The sequence below is a fragment of the Uloborus diversus genome, chromosome 6 (assembly GCF_026930045.1).
Source record: "Uloborus diversus isolate 005 chromosome 6, Udiv.v.3.1, whole genome shotgun sequence".
Classification (NCBI taxonomy): Eukaryota; Metazoa; Arthropoda; class Arachnida; order Araneae; family Uloboridae; genus Uloborus; species Uloborus diversus.
The window spans coordinates 27,557,192-27,573,387 of record NC_072736.1 but is presented as its reverse complement, the minus strand read 5'-3'; the positions used below and the strand labels follow the sequence as shown (position 1 = coordinate 27,573,387).

The 16,196-nt window shown below is 38.2% G+C and overlaps 1 protein-coding gene across 1 annotated transcript in view; it reads right to left on the bottom strand.

The window, feature by feature from the left end:
- The window catches only part of LOC129224679 (spectrin beta chain-like), a 161,082-nt gene that overhangs the window by 122,861 nt on the left and 22,025 nt on the right, over window positions 1–16,196 (bottom strand). Inside the window, 8 exon segments of the mRNA XM_054859224.1 lie at window positions 3,169–3,333; window positions 5,107–5,184; window positions 5,733–5,849; window positions 6,000–6,200; window positions 8,821–9,065; window positions 9,921–10,080; window positions 10,866–11,004; window positions 12,262–12,519. Of these exon segments, the coding sequence (XP_054715199.1) occupies window positions 3,169–3,333; window positions 5,107–5,184; window positions 5,733–5,849; window positions 6,000–6,200; window positions 8,821–9,065; window positions 9,921–10,080; window positions 10,866–11,004; window positions 12,262–12,519 (1,363 nt within the window).

Here is a 16,196-nt window from a genome sequence, read left to right as displayed (position 1 = left end):
CTAGCCATTAAAATTGCTACACCAAGAAGGCGACATGGTACAGACATGAAATTTAAACAACAGGAAGAAGATGTTGTGACATGCAAATTATTAGCTTTTCAACGTATTCAGACAACGCAGGGTGCCCGTAGCGACACCTACAATATGCTTAAACGAGGAAATTGTACAGCCAATTTCCCACGTGCAAATTAAATTCGAACGTTGTTGCGTGGTGGAAAATTGTTGTGCTGCCTCATGTAAGAAGAAGAAATGCGTAGCAGCACGTTTCTGCCTTTGATAGAGGTCGAATTGTAGCCTACCGGGTTTGCGGTTTAGCCTATCGCAGTATTACTACTCGAGTCGGTCGAGATCCGATGACGATTATCAGAATATGGATTCGATGGGTTTAGGATGGTAATACAGATCACCGTGCTGGTTCTCAACGGCCAGTAATCACTAGCAGCCAAGAGGACAGGTATGTTATCCACATGGCCTTAATGGATCAAACAGTCTCGTCACGCGCCCTGAGTCAAGAAATGTGGTCATTTGAAAGACAAAAAAATGTCTGCACAAACAGTTCGGCGACTTTACAGCAACATGGACTGTCAGCTCGGAGATCATGGCTGCGGCAACCATTGACGCTGCAACACAGACAAGAGCGCCTTCAATGGTGTGATCAGCGACGAACCTGGGTATACCAATGGCGAGACGTCATTTTTTCTGATGAATCTAGATTCTGCTTACAACGTCATGATGGTCGTATCCGTGTTTGGCGACATCGTGGTGAACGCACACTGACTGCGTGCATTCACCATCATCATACTGACCCGTCCCCTGGCGTGATGGTATGGGATGCTGTTGGATACACATCTCGGTCACCTCTTGTTTGCATTCACGGCACTACATTTCTGACAATCGGCGTTACATTTCTGATGAGTTACGACCCGTGGCACTACCCTTTATTCGAGCCCTGAGAAACTCTACGTTTCAGCAGGATAATGCACGACCGCATGTGGCCGGTATTGTGCAGACTTTCCTTGATACCGAAAATGTTCGACAGATGCCCTGCCCAGCACGTTCTCCGGATCTCTCACTAATAGAAAGAGTCTGGTCAATGGTTGCTGAATAACTGGCTCGTCAGCCAACGCCAGTCACTACGGTCGATATAAACTGTGGCATCCTGTTGAAGCTGCATGGGTGTCTGTACCTGCACATGCCATCCAATATCTGTATGACTCAATGTCCATGCGTATAAGCGCTGTTATTGTTGCCAGAGGTGGTAGTTCTGGGTACTAATTTCTCAGAATCTGTTCACCCAAATTTCTTGAAAATTTTAAAATTTGTTATTTTCAACATAATATATGTGCCTAATAAATATCATTTTGTTATCTGCATTTTTCCTGGTGTAGCAATTTTAATGGCCAGTAGTTTATTTATCTTTTTATTATCAATACCAACTTATATAAATAGCAATTAAGTTAGTTTTTTTTTTTAAATGCTCTTCTTCAGAAGTAGGTGGAGAACAATATTCAGGTAATAAAATACAGAAAATTATTGGTTTAATTATTTTCAGGTAAGAAAAATAACTTAATAGAAAACTCTTTAAATGTGCACTATTTTTTCTGAAAAAAAAGTGGAATTTCACAGATTTCCTACTTAAAACTACATAGGGATTTTTCAAGGTGTGCAGGGGCAAACTATTATATTTCATATTAAATCCAAATTCGATTTCATAATTACTTTCAGTAGATATTACTGACACGCACGGACTTTTTAGAAATTTTACTTTATGTTAAATGAAACTCGGAGCTCATTTTCTCTCTCCAGATTTTTTGAGAAGCTTAATGCTCTCTTAAGCTACTCAGATTACATAAAACACATTACGTGTTGTTTCGCAAAACTCATTTTCATGGGGAAACAACCCGTGATTTTCCGTTTTCTTACAGTAAATTAATAATAATCCACGAATAACGTCATTTTTGGTTTTTTACGGTGGCAGTTTTTTATGGGTGAATTTTTGACTGACTTAGAAAAGACGACACTTAAAAAAAAGGATATATATATATATATATATATATATATATATATATATATATATATATATATATATATATACAGGGTGGTTATAATTAAAGTTACCCTGTTTAGACCCCTCTAGTGACAGTTCTACGCATCGGATTCCGATGAAACTTGGAATATATATTATATAAACCATGGGGAGCGGGATTATGCAATAAAAATATAGTTCAAAAATCGACGATATGGGGCACTCTACACATGTAAAACATCCGGTAACAACAATGTTGTGTATTAACAGTTACTGCATCCCGATTGTAATGTTGTAAATCCCGGTGTTGTGTATTTTACCATATGGTGTGGTTTCACCGGTGATTTCATCCTCGGTCCCTATTTTTTTGAGGAGATCCCGCTCCTAGGTCCTGAAATGTGTTCCGTCACAAGTCCCCGATATTGAGCACTTCTTGAGCAGCAAGTCATTCCTGCTTTGCAACAACCAGCGTGTTTGGACTCAACTGTCTTTATGCAAGATGGTGCACCCCCTCACATTGCTCGTCCAGTAAAGGCACTGCTTCGCATGCATTTCGGTGATGACAGGACAATTTCTATGCATTTTCTATAGCTTGGTCCCGCGATCGCCGAACCTAAATCCGTGTTACTTCTGGGTGTGGGGCTTCCTGAAAGATCGGGTCTATGGTGGAAGCATACGGACGGTGCCTGAATCAAATGACAGCGTAAAGCACCATGTTTATGCTATTGATAGGGAAATCCTTCGTGCAACTGTGGCTCACGCTAAAACACGTTTTGAACACGTGATTGACGCAGATGCAATGCACATTGAACAAATTCTGTAAATGAAATCGATTTTGTGTCAGTCTCCATCTTATTTGATTCATGCGCCCTTTTCTACCATGGTGGTAGATTTTTCAACTAATTTTTTTATTGCATAATCCTACTCCCCATGGTCTACATAATCTATATTCCAAGTTTCATAGAAATCCGATGCGTAGAACGGTCACTAGAGGGGTCTAAACAGGGTAACTTTAATTATAACCACCATGTATATATATATATATATATATATATATATATATATATATATATATATATATATATATATATATATATATATATATATATATATATATATGCCGACTGCTAAATTCGGAATACCTTTTCTGCGATCCATTGTTCAATGGCGTCTGCTTCGTTGAAAAGTTTGTAGAGGGACAGGGCATCCAACAATCTCTGCTTCCTGAGCTTGCCTAGTTCTAGCAGTTCCTTGTAGCGGCGATCGATGCTGGATAAACGATCTAGCACCTCTGGAGCACTGCGGTCCTTTGAAGAGAAAGAAAATAGTTAATCAGCGAACAAAATGCTAGAAAAGAATACACAAACCTATCAACTTGGTAGTTTTTCGCCGGAATGACCTTCGCGTTTTTTTCAATGATACAGTGGCCATAATTAAGTAACACTACCTTAAAATTGTCCAGTGATGAAACTATTGCTCAGAAACTATCGAAATTTTGTGTAGAACAGAATGAAGGGATGGGAATTTGTTTCTACGAATAAAATATAGTCTCAATCCACACATCAATCTTCGTGTTAATTAAGTCCTCAAAAATTACTTCACAGAAGAACGTGTCATCAGCCACCACTGTCGTGATGTGTGGCATTCCAGATCCCATGACTTCAATCGATGTGAATTTTTGCGCTAGAGGTATTTGAAAAATCTTGTAAATCGGGATAGTTCTAGAACTTTATCTTATCTAAACGATAGCATTTCTCTAAGCACTCTGCACTCAACTATAGAACATGCTGTCTCACTATTCCAGAAAGTAGTCGAGAATAAAACCGTCATATTGAACATGTTTTTCTGAAAGAAAATTTTGAAACTATTGAAAATATATAGTAAGTGTGCATTCATAAAGTAAGCTTCATTTAAAACGTCCTCTAGCGGCGAAATTTCGAGCTATTTTTTTTTTATTGTTCACTCAAAGGAATTCACATCTATTCCCTAGGTTCTACAAAAAAACTTGTTAACTATGGTCACCTAGTACTATGCTCTTAAAGAATGTCGATGAAACTCAACTTTTTAGCTTCTCCCTTTAAAAGTTTGGTTAAAACGGCAAACTCACAAAATACAGCATGGGCGCCCATATGCAAAATTTCAGGGGGGGGGGGGGGTCAGATATTTTCTCCATGGTTTAGCAGGATATTTTCCCCATGGAAACCGATTTTAGTACAGATTAGAGTTATTAAAATTTGACATTTTAGATAACTTATTCATTAATGGCTGGAGAAAAAATGTTTTTGCATTGTTGCAAAGAAAAAAGTACTAAAAGCAAGGAAGTTTTCATTTACAAGGGGGGGGGGGGGTTAAGCCCCCACTTGTCCCCCTATATGGACGCCCATGAATTACAGCGATCAATATTACTGACGTCAGAACTTGTCTCTCATGCAACAACGACAGGGACTTGATTTAAAAGTTTGCTTGACGAAATCGTTGCACAGTCTTCGTATGTGACGGAGTCTTAAAAATTACCGATTGCGGCGTTTTCAACAGTTTCGTGGCTAATTTTTGGGCCCGTTCACATACTGACACACGTTCGATTTCAATGCACGAATGATTAGAGCTAACGTGCGTTAGCGAAATGCACAGCGATCTGAGAAAGCGTTCCATGCAAAGCGCGTTGATTTCAACGCAGTGATATAGAACTTCGCTTGATGAAGGGCGTTAAACCGCTTCCTATTTCACAATCAAGCATTGAAATCCAAAGCACGTTCCAAGTAAACGGGCCCTAATAGTTTTTTGATGTGGAGCTAATCTATTCGCATAAACGCTGGTGACATTTTGGAATGTTGCAATCTTTAACCAAAGATTTTAACAACTTCTATAAGCCGTGAGTAATGTTGCTTAACTTATTGTGCAATGTAGAAAATTGATATTATAACCCAAACAGCTGAAGGCGACATCGGGTCTTCTGCAATTTCCTTTGCAGTAAAATGTTACTACTAAATATAAAGTGGTTCAAAGTTATCATAAGCAATTATACTTATAGACTAAGCGCAGCTTTGACTTTCGTGTATAAAATTTTAAAGGGGAAATACCTCATCCCCCAGTGCACCAGCCTGTTGATGTAAAGAGTCGATAGTATTGGCAAAACCCTTCAACTCGTCTGTTGTATCCTAGAACAAAAAAAATTCATTGTTTAGAAATACCCCAAACATAAAAATTTACATCGAATCAAAATACAGTAACAGTAGAGTTATACATTATTTCACACGAAGAGTGACACCAGAAATAAGCGTGAACGGTTGTCTTTTTATCGCCAACTACAGGTATAGTTAAAATTTCTCACAAAGATAACATTGTTAAATGTTAAAAGATGTATTACTAGATTAGTAAATCGACTTCCAAGATTACATCATGTTTTGAGCAAATGACTGGACTGGTCTAGTTATTTCAATTTATTAAAATGAAGGAGCTAAATTTTCGAGCAGATGGCAAAACCAGGGAGCTGTATTCGCATACGTAAAAGATTGTTGTAATAAAATTGAAGATTATTGCTTAGAACCTATCTTGCTGCTATATGTTAAAAAATGTGTTTCAAACAAAATCTTTTTAACACTTCCAAACACAAAAAAAATGTTAACGAGTTTAATCAAAAGATTTCCAACGCCAACTGCAACGAGAATGGAATTGGTGGAGGAGGGAATAATTCTGAATGACTTACTTTATGTTTCTTGAGTAGCGATTGGACGTTGGCTTCATCCCTACCAATGTCTTCACTGGATACAAGACGGAGTGTGTCTAACATCCAGGTGTCAACATCATCTGCGTCTGTGAAGAACTAAAACAGAAAAAAATAGTCACTAAATGAAACTAAATTTAAAAACACTATTTACTAATCGGTACACTATTGGTTGCTCTGACACTTCTGCTGACCAATTAATATAAATCCTCCCGTAGAGATTAGAATGGAATGAATTGTGCACTCCACCTGGTGGTAGTCCACAGCATCAGTGAGTCTCTTCATCCTCTGCCTCTGCAACTGCGAAAGCCTCTCGAGCATGCTCCTTATCTCGCCGATCCTCTGCACGATGCTGTCCGAGGAGAAGTGACCACCTGCCACCAGTTCCTCTCCTGTCTGGAGAACAGCTTCTATCTGGTCCGCTCGATGCTTTAGTTCAACCTCGGAAGCCTGAAAAAAAAAAGTAGATAATGAATTTAATGCACGTATCTTAGGGTGGTTCAAGAAAACTTTTTTTCATCTAGAGTCCAACCCCCCCCCCCTATTTTTTTTAGAATTACTGATAGCATTATGCTGTAAAAGTTTTAGCTGCTTACTCCAATTTTAAGAGGGTGCTCAACGACCCTTCAATTTAACATTAGCCGTAGCATAGGAAATGTCACAAATTTAGAAACATTTTAATTTCCATAACTGTTTTTTTTTTTTTTTTTGTAAATAATTATTTTATTGCAATGTATATGCATATTACTCGTGTATATTATAATATGTAGCATTGTTTTTTCAGTTCAATGTATTTTTTAATCCCCCACCCCATATTTGTGAAGTTTGGGGGGAAAGGTTAAGCACCCTCTTTCAGTTGAAATAGGAAGCTAAAATTCTTCCAGTATACAGTAAAACCCCTCTAATGCGGACACAAACCGGGGCGAATTTTTTTTGTCCGCAGGATAGGGGTTTAATAATGTTATTTGCCTTGTAACCCTGGAATTAAAAATTATCCGCATAGGAGGGGTGTCCGTTAAGAGAGGTTTTACTGTATTACTATCGACAAGGCTAAAAATATTGAGGGGTGTCCTGCTATCCAAGAGAAACTTTTTTACATGTATTTTTGAACCACCGGTAAATGTGATAAATTGGGGACTGTATATAATTACCGCTGATTATACACAATCACCAATAAACTTGTTAAATGTGATTAGTTATTCAATATTTATCACATTTACCGGTTTATTTATACAATCCTCGACTCGTGATGGAGAATGTAATAAATTTGAATAATTATGTAGAGTAGTGAGGATTTAGTTCGAAAAAAAAAATAATATTTTCAACACTAAAAATTACTTTTCCAATTAAAGCAAGGTTTGATATCTATTAAAGCTTCCAAAAATATTTCAACCAAAACAAGTTACGACACTGGTTTTGCTTTGCTTTACTTTAATTAAATGTCTTAGAACAAACAAATTAAATGATATACCACAAATAATGTAATCGGAAGTGTCACTACGGGAGGGGAAGGAGGGAGCGGTCCACTCCAGATTACACCTTTCTGGGGAGGGAGGATAAAATTCAAAGTAAAATTCAGAGTTTATTTAAAAAAAAAATACAAACATTGCAATTCTGATAAATTTCCCCCCAAAAATCTTAAATTGCTTAACTTATCGAATTTTAAAGAAAATTGATTACAGTATTGCGGGGGCAATTTTATAGACTGCGTTGTTAGTTTTACTGGTCTTTTAATGTAAATTTTCGATTTACCACAAAAATTGAAATTTATTTCTGTCAATTGTATGACCTTCATGTTTGCATAAACTTTTTTTCTTTTTTTGAGCGTTCAGGCGGGGGTGGGGTGTACTACAAATTGCCACCCCGGATGACATTATCACCATTAATTCAATTATTTGAATTAAAACAATTGATATTGAATTCAATACTGTTGTAACGGTTCCGTATTTTAGAATTTTTGATTTCACCGGAAATGTGATTTTAGTTTCAGATTTTAAAGGAGAATATCCTCAACTTGAATTTAGAAATCTATTCAGTACTCTGTTATCATGTTTTGACAGGCATAAAACTTAAAATAATTATTTATCAGTTAGAGATTTGAGAGATATTACGATTTCGGTGTTAACTTTGATATTTAATATATTTTCTTTTTCCAAAAACGCATTAGCATATCAAACGCAGGATTCGTCAAACCGGGCCCATCCCCAAAGAGCCCGCCCGGTTTTTTTCAGACAGGCATACTTGAAAAAACCCGTAATCTCGGTAAAGTAGTAGGTTTGTCACAATTTTCTACATTTCAAAACATTTGCTTCAGAAACAAACTAAATATTGATCAATACGAAGTACAGAAATAGATACCTTGCTTTTTCTGGACAGTAACTTTATATCAAATATTAGAAATTTAAACTGCACAATAGCCGTCCCCCCCCCCTTTTTTTGAAGTACTTATTAGACAAAACTAAGCAATAATTATTTCAATCAAATTCCAAGATTTTGATTTATTTTATTGTTGAGGTAAAATGCTTAGATTAACTGAAACTGGCCACCTCATTTTTAACAACAGCAGCTCAATGCAAGGTTTCCCGGAGAAAAAGTCAGATTTCAAAAGTCAATTTCGATCGCCAATCCCTTACATCCGCCCTTACTCGAAATAACTTCGAGATATGAAGTAAAAACGTGCACTGTGTTCCAAAATAAAAAATTTACAGATTGTTCTTCGTTTGATAAATTATATGCCAAACGTATTTTTTCCATATTACATTTGTCTAAAAAAACCTCACCCCAGGTGTTAACTATATTTTGCCTCACGGTTACTGCATAAAGGCGCTCAAAAGACACTTGCACAACGGCGCCGATCACGCTTGGCACAGGTCTGGCAGGGTCCAATTAAAACATCGGGGAGTCCTCTAGGCCAAACTCTCTTTCGATGGGCCCCGGGTAGTCACCCAAACTTTTCAATTTTAGCTATTGGCTAAAACAATTTCAGCCATCCTAGTTGTCCTATTTAGTAATGAGGCCCGGGGTCAAAGGACAGTACGTATAATTAAATAGCGACTGGCTACCAACCCACCTTGTTTTTGGCGATGAGATGGTGTATGGCGGTGAGGTCGTGCCCGATGTCCCCGGAGGACAACAGCCTTTCCCTCTCCTTGAGCCAGGCTTCTTCTTCTGCCACGTCTCGGAAGAATTGCCACAGCTTCCGAGCCTCCACCAAGTGGAGGCGTCTGTCCTCCGCGAGACGGACTAGCTCTGAGAAGGCGGCCTCCAACTGGCGAACGCGCTCCTGGATGTACTGCGGGTCACATGGCTGGTAACCTGCAACGAGAATTCATTCAGAACCTGTGGATTAAATGACTTGTTGATCATATAGAGTGCTCAACCTCTCTTGACCACTTTATATTAAAAAGAATCGCCCAAGCCAAAACAGATATTAAATTTAAATAATTCATTTATTTCCTAGATCATTTAAAAGATAAGATAGTTATAAACTACAATGTAAAAAATTTCCAAACCTAAACTGATTAGTTCCGTGAAACTTTGCCGGATTCCGTGGGTTTTCACCTATTTCCCCGAAACCAAGTATCAGTGTAAAAAAGTTTCCTGAATTGAATGCAGAGTCCTTACTGGTGGGGAAAATATTTTTACCTACCAGTTTAAAGAATAACCTAGGGTATTTATTTAGTGTATCGTCTTTAGTGCGATAACAGGCCGAAGGCCCGTCCAGGTAGACCAAGCTCCCAATAAGAGCGAATATGTCTCTGGGTAGCTGCAGCTTAAGCTGAACAGGAATTGTAGGCAAAGAAGATGCTTGGTCCTAAATTGCTTCTGCTTAGAACATGGTTGCATTAATAGTTCTGGAGGTTTCTTAGTAACTCTAGAACGTCTTAAAATTAATTTTATTAAACCTACTAAATTTCCCTTAAGAGCTCAAGACTGACTTGAGCCGGCGAGATCTCCAAATTCTTCAGAAAGATTCAAGGACTGATTTTTAGCGGAAAACGTTTCTGGATTTTGCAAGATATGTTACTGGCAGAAATTGGGCACATTAGCCTATTATTTTCCAGGAACGTTTCTGAATCGTTTTTGCAATGTAAGAATTGTTATCACTACTTAATGCTTATTTTATCAAGGTGGATTTTACAACTGTTTTCCAAACATAGTCAGTCATACCTGTGCTAGTGTTGCTGCTGATGAAGGACTGCAAGTGTTGAACCATGGCTTTGACGTTCTCCCCAAGAACATTGATGTCGGCTTCCACTAGACTATGTTTCTGTAACAGGTCAACTACGCCCATTAGATGCTTGCCGGAATCTTCAGTCAGCAGTCGGATCTGGAGAACAGATTAAAATAATAGACAGTCAAATGTAGTCAAAAGGTTAAGATGAACCCACAGGCTCAGAACTAGTTTAGCTTTCTTAGTAGCGCACGTAGAGTTTTAAAGTTTCAAAACGGTTGTCACCACATTCACAACCATTTCTAAACATTTATGAAACAAAGTGGGGTTACATAGTTTCTAGTTAAAAACCTAGTCAAAATCAACTAAAAAAATTTTTTTGAAGGGTTGAAATTTGAGATCCATTGAGAGGATTAATTTCAAATTGTATCAGGTTCCCTACACGGATAAATTTTATTTCTTAAAGTATATTCCGAACAGAAAAGTAACTTTGGTTTCCATTTGGTGATGTACTGAAGTTGGCTTGCCGCGTTTCAAAGAATTACTGATCAGTGAAGAACTAAGCAAACGCTCACCACATTTTTCTTAAGCATAAATCTAAAAACTATTCATTCCTGTTTAGATGTTTTAGAAGGGTCAGTTCTTGGTGGGAAAATAATTCAAGTGATTAAAGATACTAAATATTAGTTAAGAAATATATGCAATGCGTACATTGTTACTTAAAAGAACTTTTTTTTTCAAGAAAATGGCAAAAACATACCTTGTTAGTGCTTCAACTATAGAATTTATCTTCAACATTTCTCAGTTTGATAGGAGGGCTATCTTTGGGCATTTACCAATCTCTTTGACTGAGTTTTAGAATGACATGCCGTTTCATAATCTTAAGGGTGACTGCCTTAAACAACTTTGTGTCAGCTTTGTTTCACATGCAAGTTATTTACCTTGATTTCTTCCATGTTGTCTAAGATGTAGATCATTTCCTGGAATGTCTGCTGCAAGGAGAGGGAGTCTTCCAATCTTGTCCGACGAGCTCTCAACAGCTCCAACAGGTAGTTCCAGAGACGAAGAACATTGTCCCTCCTACAAGCATCATAAAAGTAATGTAGCCGAAACAAAGTGTATTTATTAAACGAAATTTGCAAGCAATGATGGCCACCGTCATGCAAACCATAAAACAGAAAAAATGTTAAGGGACTGTGATCCAGTTGCGATAGTATTCAACAAAAACTCGAAACTTGATTGAGGATGCTTGAGGGCATCTTTTATTGGGGATTTGCTATCTTAAAATTGCCAAGTGGAAAACATTTTAAATTAACAACTTACGAAAGTTATTTGGGGAGCAGAATAATATTAAATCTTGATTGAAAGTTTCTTAGTTGTGAAGTCAATTACTCTGTCTATTGGGGGGGGGGGGGGAGGTTAGTTTTCCAGCGTCAAAAAATCACTTATTTTACAAATTCTTTTTAAGAAAATGGTTTTATTAAATTTTATAAAATCTTTTAGGAATTATTATGTATGGTTTTAAGAATACTCCATTAATTTTTGATCAAAAAATATCCACAGACAAGCCGGTGACAGAGCTATTCCCAGAGCACCTTTGGAGAAAGATGATTTGCGGTGTTCACTGTATGCTCAGCTGGCATTTATCTTAAGTCAAATTCTATTTGGATTTAGGCAAAGTATTAATTAATCCTCCCCCCTACGTTATCAGATCTTGTTTTGTTTGACTTTAAAATTTTTGGTGGCCATTTAAAGTTAAAATTGCTATTTTTCTCGAAAAACTCCGCTATTTTGTTATTAAAAAAAAACCCATTAAAAAAACAAAAAACTCAAACTCAATGTAGAGGGGGGGGGGTATATGCAGAATGTGTGTACAAAATTTTAAATGAATCGGTCAATTGGTTTTAAAATGGGAGGGATACCGACTTTGAAAAAGTGGTTTTGAGAAAAACGCGTTTATAGTTTTAGAAGCTAAAAGGCATCAATTCCAGCTCCGTAGAAAACAGTCCCTGTAGCAGCTTCCATTTCCTCACCCTTTTCTTTTTTCATTATTTATTTTTATTATATTTATCTAACCCGAAGCAAGCAGCACTGACATTCTGAGCGTCCGCAGCTGTCGGAACAGCTGCATTCTTCGGCAGCTGTCGGAGCTACATTTGAAGGAGCGAAACTGCAAATACTTGATAACTTTGAGAATTTTGCTCAAAACGACATGAAATCTTGAGAATATGTTTTTGAAATGTTTAACTACAAGACGAAATCAAAGGGAAAAAAATCACTTTTTTGAAACTGCAACCCCCCCCCCCCCCCTTAAAACGGAATTAATAAGATACCCACCTGCTCTGAATCCTGGCCACGTCGTGGTAGTTCTCCTCCTCTAGCGCACGGGCCACTGCCACCACGGCCTGCACCCTCTCTTCGTAGGCACGGATGTCGGTCTCTATGGCCTCGTGCTTCTTGGCCGCGGCCTGCACCGAGGCCAGGTCGAAGCCGAAGTTGTCCTGCGAGACCAGGCGCTGGTTCTCGCTGAGCCACGCCTCGCGCATGCCCGACTTGCGGTCGAAGCGGGAAGCCAGCTGCTCCAACTTCTCCTGCCTGAGAAGGAAAAGAGAATAGAATGAGATAGAACCATGGTGGACCGACACACAGTACATGAAAAGTGATAGAATACTTTTATAACCAAGTTGCTGCGAAATGTGCATATTTTGTAATTACATATTTGTAATCTATGAATATCTTGAAGTTCAAATTTCTATTCTATTTCTATTCAAGAGTCACAACTGACTGCAACTGTATTTATGTCGAGGACTGCATACTAGTGCCTTGCCTCCATTATTTTTTATATACCGATAGATGGCAGCACCATCACCGGATCGAACAGTTAATGAGAATTTAGAACTAGTCCAAGAGCTAATAGCTACCTGGTACTAGCACCCCCAGAGGTATCGTTTCACTTGGAGGACATTGAGACCACGAGCATATTTAACGTCGCCCAGTCCCCTTTAATGACGACGGTGGGTCTTCGACCAGCGGGGATCGAACCCGAGCCCCTCCGGCCCCGAGTCCAATGCCCTACCGATCAGGCTACCACGGCCCAAGTTCAAATTTGTAATTAAACTTTTCCAAAAAAAATAGTTTCTTTTTTTTTTGTTTCGAATCATAAGAACAGTCGTTCTATAAAATAATTAAGTTTAGGCATATTCATATAAAATTAAACACTATTGACAAATGCCATTATTTATACATTTTTTTCTTATAAACAATGCAATAATATATTTACTAAGGTATTACTTTAATATACACTGCTTGACAATTGCTAAGGAACAAGTGATTTATGCAAATTTGTATCTCAACCGCCTGGTCAATGGAAGTAAATTCAAGTTCAGATGGCGTGGTAGACCAAGACTCATTATCTGTATAAAAGAGCGTGCATATACGCTCAAAATTCGTACGAAAATTCACGCTGTTTCGTGTTTAACAAAAATAGTGCCGGATGTTAAAAAAGGTTTTTCTCTGAAATTCTGTTTGGTTCTTGAAATACTTAAGAGTAAAATGTCAGCAAGACATTATTTGAGTATCTACGATCGTGGATGAGCGGTTGGACGACTGGAAGCAAATCAAAGTGTCACCACTGTGGCTGCTGCAATGGGTGTATAAAAAAGTGCCTTTTCCCGATTAAAGACGGCCGCTGAAGGTGGAAATTTTGCAAAAGCATGTCGGGGGTCGTGGTAGGAGCACCACACCTTCGGAGGATAGCTATGCAGCCCTCGTGGCAAAAAGGAACAGAAATTTCACTCTTGGACAGATAGCTGCAAATCTAACAACCGCTACCGGTACAAATGTTTCTGCATGAACCATCTCACGGCGTGTAAATCATGTCGGTTTGTATGCAAGGAAGCCCGTATGATGCATCCAAGTTCAACCACGTCATCGTCGAGAGAGATTACGCTGGTGTAAGGAACATGTTGGTGGGATCATCAAAATTGGTCTAGAGTGATGTTCTCTGACGAATCTCGTTTCAGTGTGACAGATGATTCTGGTCACCAACTACTGTGGAGAGAGCGTGGAACACGTTATGCACAAAAATTTGTTTGCGAACGTGACCGGTACGGCCCAGGCGTCATGGTGTGAGCAGGCATCATGCACAATGGCAGAACACCGCTTCACATTTTTGAATAAGAAAACGATACGTCGCAAATGTATTGCAGATATGTTATGCTGGACCATGTTCGTCTTTTTAGGGGGCTGTAGGTCCAGACTTTCTCTTTACGGACGACGATACACGACCACGCTGGAGCACTGAAGTGTCAGACACACTACAAAGTGAAAACATTCTCCGTATGCAGTGGCCTGCTTACTTTTCCGACTTAAATCCAACTGAACTTGCCTGAGAGGCTCTTGGCAAACGTGTTGCGCAAAGAACCGTCCCTCCCAGAACAGTACAAAAACTCAAATCCGCATTGAGAGAGGAGTGGGAAAACATCCTCCAAGCACTCCTCAATAATTAGTGGGGAGTATGCAAAACAGATGTAAATTGTGCATCAGTGTCCCCGGTAATCATACATCATATTGAGGTACTCATGTCTCCATCATTCTGACCTAGATCTTTTTTTTTTTTTGTGGTTGTATAAAAATCAATTAAGTACGATTATTTTTTTATTTTTAAGTTTTTACTTCATTGATGCAGTAATATCTGTATTATTTTGTACTTATAATAAAGGCACATCCTCCCTACTAACTATATATTTCGTTCTGTTTCTTTAATCATTTTCTATTCTTAACTATTCCAAAAAACGTAATTGTTCCTCAGCAATTGTCAAGCAGTGTATATTACTTACCCAAGTTACGTTAGAAATTAAGCTTAGTGTTAAAGGTCCCAAATGTGAAAACTTTTAATTACTGTGAGAAATCCTCATATAAATAATAGCCGATGATCGAGTAACCTGCTTGTTTTAACAATGAAACTCGCTCCACGGCATGAAAATTTGATAATATGTTTCGGTGATGTTTAACATGGAGGGAAAAGCTGAACTCGAACCGGCAACTTATCAGTTTTGCTGGTAAGACTGTGTCATTTCAGGGGAATGAAGAAACGAAAAAAAAAGTCAACAATGAACACCACCTACTGGAATTTAGGGTGAATCCACTGGAGTTAAGGTTACAATTTCAACTATTAAAATATCACCAAACAGGCAAGGACTTCGTTCAAATGTAGAAGCAATTTTCACCCGTCCGTACCTTGACGGGCGATTTTCTAGTTTGTAAATAATTGCACAAAAAGCGACAATAATTTCTTGGTGGAATTATACGACGTGTTTTGCATCGATCCTTCAAATTGGAGGTATATGGGGTGGCACGAGGAATAGTAGAGAAATTGATCATTCTCTCCTTCGAGAAAGTTGAAGAGAGTCGAAATCCAAGGTCAATGTTCCACAGAACATTCTTGTTCATTTTTAAGTTATTTACGGTTTACGAAACTATTGTCATATTTTTCAATGTTCCGTGCCAAAAAGAACATTAGTCAGCGTGTTAAATCGAGAGTTCGATGCTATTGTGGAGTGTAAAAGAAGGAACAGTATAGTGATTCGCCGTTGTTTCCTTATAGAAAATGATTCCGTGGTTAACAAGTTTAATCTCTTCGTAATAAGGAGAAAAAAATGATGTTTGCTTATTCTTTACTAGTGGTACCCGCACGGCTTTGCCCGTAGTAGAAAAATCAAAAGGTCTTTTGGTTCGCCTGTATATTTACCAATAATGTATGGTGAATTTTCTCCCCAGTTGGCTTGTGCCCATGTTGCAGTTCCACGTTATGATAATTTCGTAATTTACTCGTCCATCTTATGATAATTTTGTTCTTAAAATTGGAATAGAAAAAGAACCACATCGAATTTTCGAAAAATCGCTTCAAGGTGCACACCCCCATGCTACAAACTAACTTTGTGCCAAATTTCATGAAAATCGGCCGAACAGTCTAGGCGCTATGTGCGTCACAGAGATCCTGACAGACAGAGAGACTTTCAGCTTTATTATTAGTAAAGATAAAGATTAATTTACGGTTTACAAAAGTATTGTTCCCTTGCCTGTGTCTTATGATTTTCTATGTGGAAAAGAACATAAATTAGCCCTGAAGATCAGGAGTTCAATGTACTTTTGAAGGGTGCTTGAGGAACAGTATAGTGATGAACCAAATTCTTTCTTTTTAGAAGGCAGGCTGCTCCCATTGAGAAGAGATAAAATGGAGGGGGTGAAAACTTTCATTCATGAAACCCAGA